This window comes from Neophocaena asiaeorientalis, unplaced genomic scaffold, assembly GCF_003031525.2.
Source record: "Neophocaena asiaeorientalis asiaeorientalis breed wild unplaced genomic scaffold, Neophocaena_asiaeorientalis_V1.1 scaffold478, whole genome shotgun sequence".
Classification (NCBI taxonomy): Eukaryota; Metazoa; Chordata; class Mammalia; order Artiodactyla; family Phocoenidae; genus Neophocaena; species Neophocaena asiaeorientalis.
Window position 1 is genome coordinate 1,992,168 of NW_020173200.1, and position 3,318 is coordinate 1,995,485.

The following is a 3,318-nucleotide window of genomic DNA, read 5'->3' on the forward strand; positions in this document are numbered from 1 at the left end:
CCCCGCCTGAGCTCACCCAGGTGCTGGCCAGGCAGGTGAAGCGCCTCCCCGGAAACAGAGCTGGAGCGCCCCACCTGCCCGCCCTGCCTGCTCAGATCGGATCCAGCACCTCCAGGCTTCTTGTGAGTGCCCCGTGGTCCCCCCTACCCCCACCATTCACCGTCTCCCACTGGCTTTTCCCCTGAGAGCCTCCACCCCACCCCCAGCCTGGCTCCATGGTCCCGGCACACCTGTGCAAGCACTTTCAGACCCGTGAAGTCACAGCCCTGGGGAATGCTGGGACTGATTCCAGGGCCCCTCCCTCGGCCCCTCCCCCACCTCTCTTGGGGGCACCTGCAGCTGCCCGTCCTACCTCGTGTGCGGGGCAACCCCTGCTGAGGGATCGTGGAGGACGGATACCTCATCAGAGGTGTAACCCACGTACAGCCATGAAGTCATAGTCCCGAATGATCCAGGACCTGCGTCCTATATATAAAGCAGGAGTCCCGTCCTAAGCGGGAGGAGAGAATGTTGTGTTCTTTTATTCAGAAAGCATGCTCTGGGCATCTAAGCATGCTCTGGGCATCTATTCCCATTGGAATTCTGACCTGGAGATTTTAATGCCCCCACCCCTCAAGATAAAAGTTATCATCCTCACTTTTCAGATAAGGGTCCTGAGCTCCAAGAGGTGAACTTACTGGGGGCTTCTCTGACCTCCCCCAAGCCCCTCTTCTGACTAACCCACAGCCAGCACTCATCACAGGAACACACCTGCTATAAACTGGGGCTCCCTGAGGGCAGGGGCCGGGCTGCTATACTTTGCCCAGTGGGAGTCATGCTGACTGGCCTCTGGAGGATGTGTTCAATGAGGAACCACTGCGAGGTCCCTCGTCCACATACCCACGGTGGCAGGGACTGCAGCTGGGGGTCCAGTCCAAAGCCCTCCTTCCCTTTGTACCACTTTAGAGAAATCGTGGAGGAGGATGGCATGGGAGTGCGGTGAGAGGGAGAAGAGTGGGGGAAGCAGGAAGACCGGTGAGGAAGCTGGGGGGAGGGAGGTTGAAACGCAGAAGCAGGAGGACGAGGGCAGGGAGTGGGACGGAGACATGTTTAGAGGTGACACGCACAAGGGAGGGACACAAGAGGAGGAGTGGGTTTGCGGTAAGATGACGAGCTTGGGTTGGAAGCCGTTGCATCAGAGGTACCTGTGGGACATCAAGGTGACAATTGCCTATGGGTCTTGGAGCTTGGGAGGGAGATCTGGGTTTGAGAGAGAGAGGGATTTGGGAAACAGCAGCCATGCCTGTGAGGTGGGATGGGGTGTTGGGGGTCAGATCCTGACTCGCGGAGAAGGAGTCGCAGCCCAAAGAGAGAAGATTCAGGGTCAGGCAGCTGGTTGCAGAAGGGTTAAGTCATAAGCCCCCTCCCTCCCCACAACCCTCCCCCCAGGAGCCAGCGGTGACAGCTGAGGCCATGTGAGTCTGATCCTGAATGAGGCTTTATCTCTGGGTCTCCATCCAGTCCCATCGTCCACCGTGGCACCAGCTCCCTCGGCCAGCCGGGATGGGACAGGCAACTGAGACAGCCAGAGCCAGAGAGGTCAGGGACTGGGCAGGGGGTTCCCTGGATGGGTGAGGATGCTTTGGGTGGAGGGAGCTCTCCTGAGATCTCTGGAGAGGCATTCCCAAGGGGGCAGTGCTAGGGAGGAGGTTTCCCTGGGGGGGTGTTGGTTGCAGGGGACATGGGAAGATTCCCAGGGACCATCCCCAAGGCTCCCAGGAGAGACCATAAGGGGCAGGTGGGCCAGGGAGATAGCAAGTGTGATTCTCCCCCCTGCAGGTGATGGTGACCATCCCCTGGACTGTGCGAGGAACAGGACTCTGGGCCTCTGGCCGTCGCGCAGGTAGTGGGGGCTCCAGGCCATGATCCGTACCTCTGCCCCCTGACGCGGCCCTCCGCCCTTACTCGTGCCGGATCAGCCATGTCTGAGGGAGGGGCTCGGGCCCCGCCGGGCCGGGGGCTGCCGCCGGATGTGCTGGCAGAGCAGGTGGAGCTGTGGTGGTCCCAGCAGCCGCGGCGCTCAGCGCTCTGCTTCGCCGTGGCTGTGGGCCTCGTGGCGGGCTGTGGGGCGGGCGGCGTGGCCCTGCTGTCCTCCACCAGCAGCCGCTCGGGCGAGTGGCGTCTGGCGGTGGGCACGGTGCTCTGCCTGCTGGCCCTGCTGGTCCTGGTTAAGCAGCTGATGAGCTCGGCCGTGCAGGACATGAACTGCATCCGCCAGCCCCGCCACGTGGCCCTGCTCCGCAGCGGCGGCGGGGCCGACGCCCTGGTGGTGCTGCTCAGCGGCCTGGTGCTGCTGGTCACCGGCTTGACGCTGGCGGGGCTGGCCGCCGCCCCTGCCCCCGCCCGGCCGCTGGCCGCCATGCTGTCCGTGGGCATCACCCTGGCTGCCTCAGGTGCGCTCTTGCTGCTGGGCCTGCTGCTGTATCAGGTGGCCGTGAGCGGACACTGTCCCCCTACCCGCACGGCCGCCCCCTCCGCCCGCAGTGACCACAGTGGGAATGGCAGCGTCTTCAGCATCTCAGGACGGTTGTCCGCTGGCCAGCATCACGAGACCACGTCCAGCATCGCCAGCCTCATCTGACGGAGCCCGGGCCCTGCTTCCCGTGACCTGCCTCAGCCTCCACAGAGCCGTGCCCGGGCGCGAGTGAGGGTGTGTGTGTGCACACGCGTGTGTGCACACGCAAGGGGAGAGTGACTGCATGGGTGTCCCCAGGACTGCTCAGCCCTCTGAGTGACTGTGTGACTGTGATGAGGGGCCGATTTGCACCCACACACCCACGTCACAAGGAGGGAACTGCTTCTCCTTGGAGCTTGAGAACAGTCAGTCTGCCTGTCTGTGTCCGGGGCCTCTAGGCAGAGAAGGGTCTGGGATCCCTGAAGATCCCTGGCCCCTACCCCTAACACCCCTCAAAGGCAACTCTGCCCTGTAACACCTGTCAGGGATTTCCCCAGGAGAGGCTGCTGCCTGCCCCAGAGACTGCGCCAGTGAGCCCTTTTATCAAGGAGACTGAATGGTGATAGAGTGGACAGAACACAGGCTCCGGCATGACAGGCCTGGGCTGCAGTCCCCCCCTCTACCACTTACCAGGTGGGGGCCTTGGGCAAGTGGCTTAACCTCTCTGAGCCCCGGTTTCTTGAGCGTCACGGTCACGGTCATCAATTGATGGGATCAAATGATATTATTTACGTATAGAAGGACCGGGCACACGGCAGATGTGCAATAAAAGTGGTGACTGCTATTAGTGGTATTGTCTTTATCTCACCATCTCACCAAGAGAC

General features: G+C 62.0%; 1 protein-coding gene across 2 annotated transcripts; it reads left to right on the forward strand.

Annotated features, from left to right (window-relative positions):
* Positions 1 to 16: 16 nt before the first annotated feature.
* TMEM125 (transmembrane protein 125) lies at positions 17 to 3,278 on the forward strand. 2 transcript variants are annotated; one of them, XM_024744753.1, is made up of 3 exons: positions 17 to 122; positions 1,429 to 1,578; positions 1,819 to 3,278. In XM_024744753.1, the coding sequence occupies exon 3, from the start codon at positions 1,961 to 1,963 to the stop codon at positions 2,618 to 2,620; it is 660 nt and encodes a 219-aa protein (XP_024600521.1). In that variant the 5' UTR covers positions 17 to 122; positions 1,429 to 1,578; positions 1,819 to 1,960; the 3' UTR covers positions 2,621 to 3,278. The 2 variants fall into 2 exon arrangements, with proteins under 2 accessions (XP_024600521.1, XP_024600522.1); XM_024744754.1 differs by having other exon boundaries at positions 1,501 to 1,578.
* The last annotated feature ends 40 nt before the right edge of the window (positions 3,279 to 3,318 follow it).

Coding starts and splice junctions, on each gene's coding strand:
- TMEM125 (XM_024744753.1), top strand. CDS start 1,961: ATGTCTGAGGGAGGGGCTCGGGCCCCGCCGGGCCGGGGGCTGCCGCCG.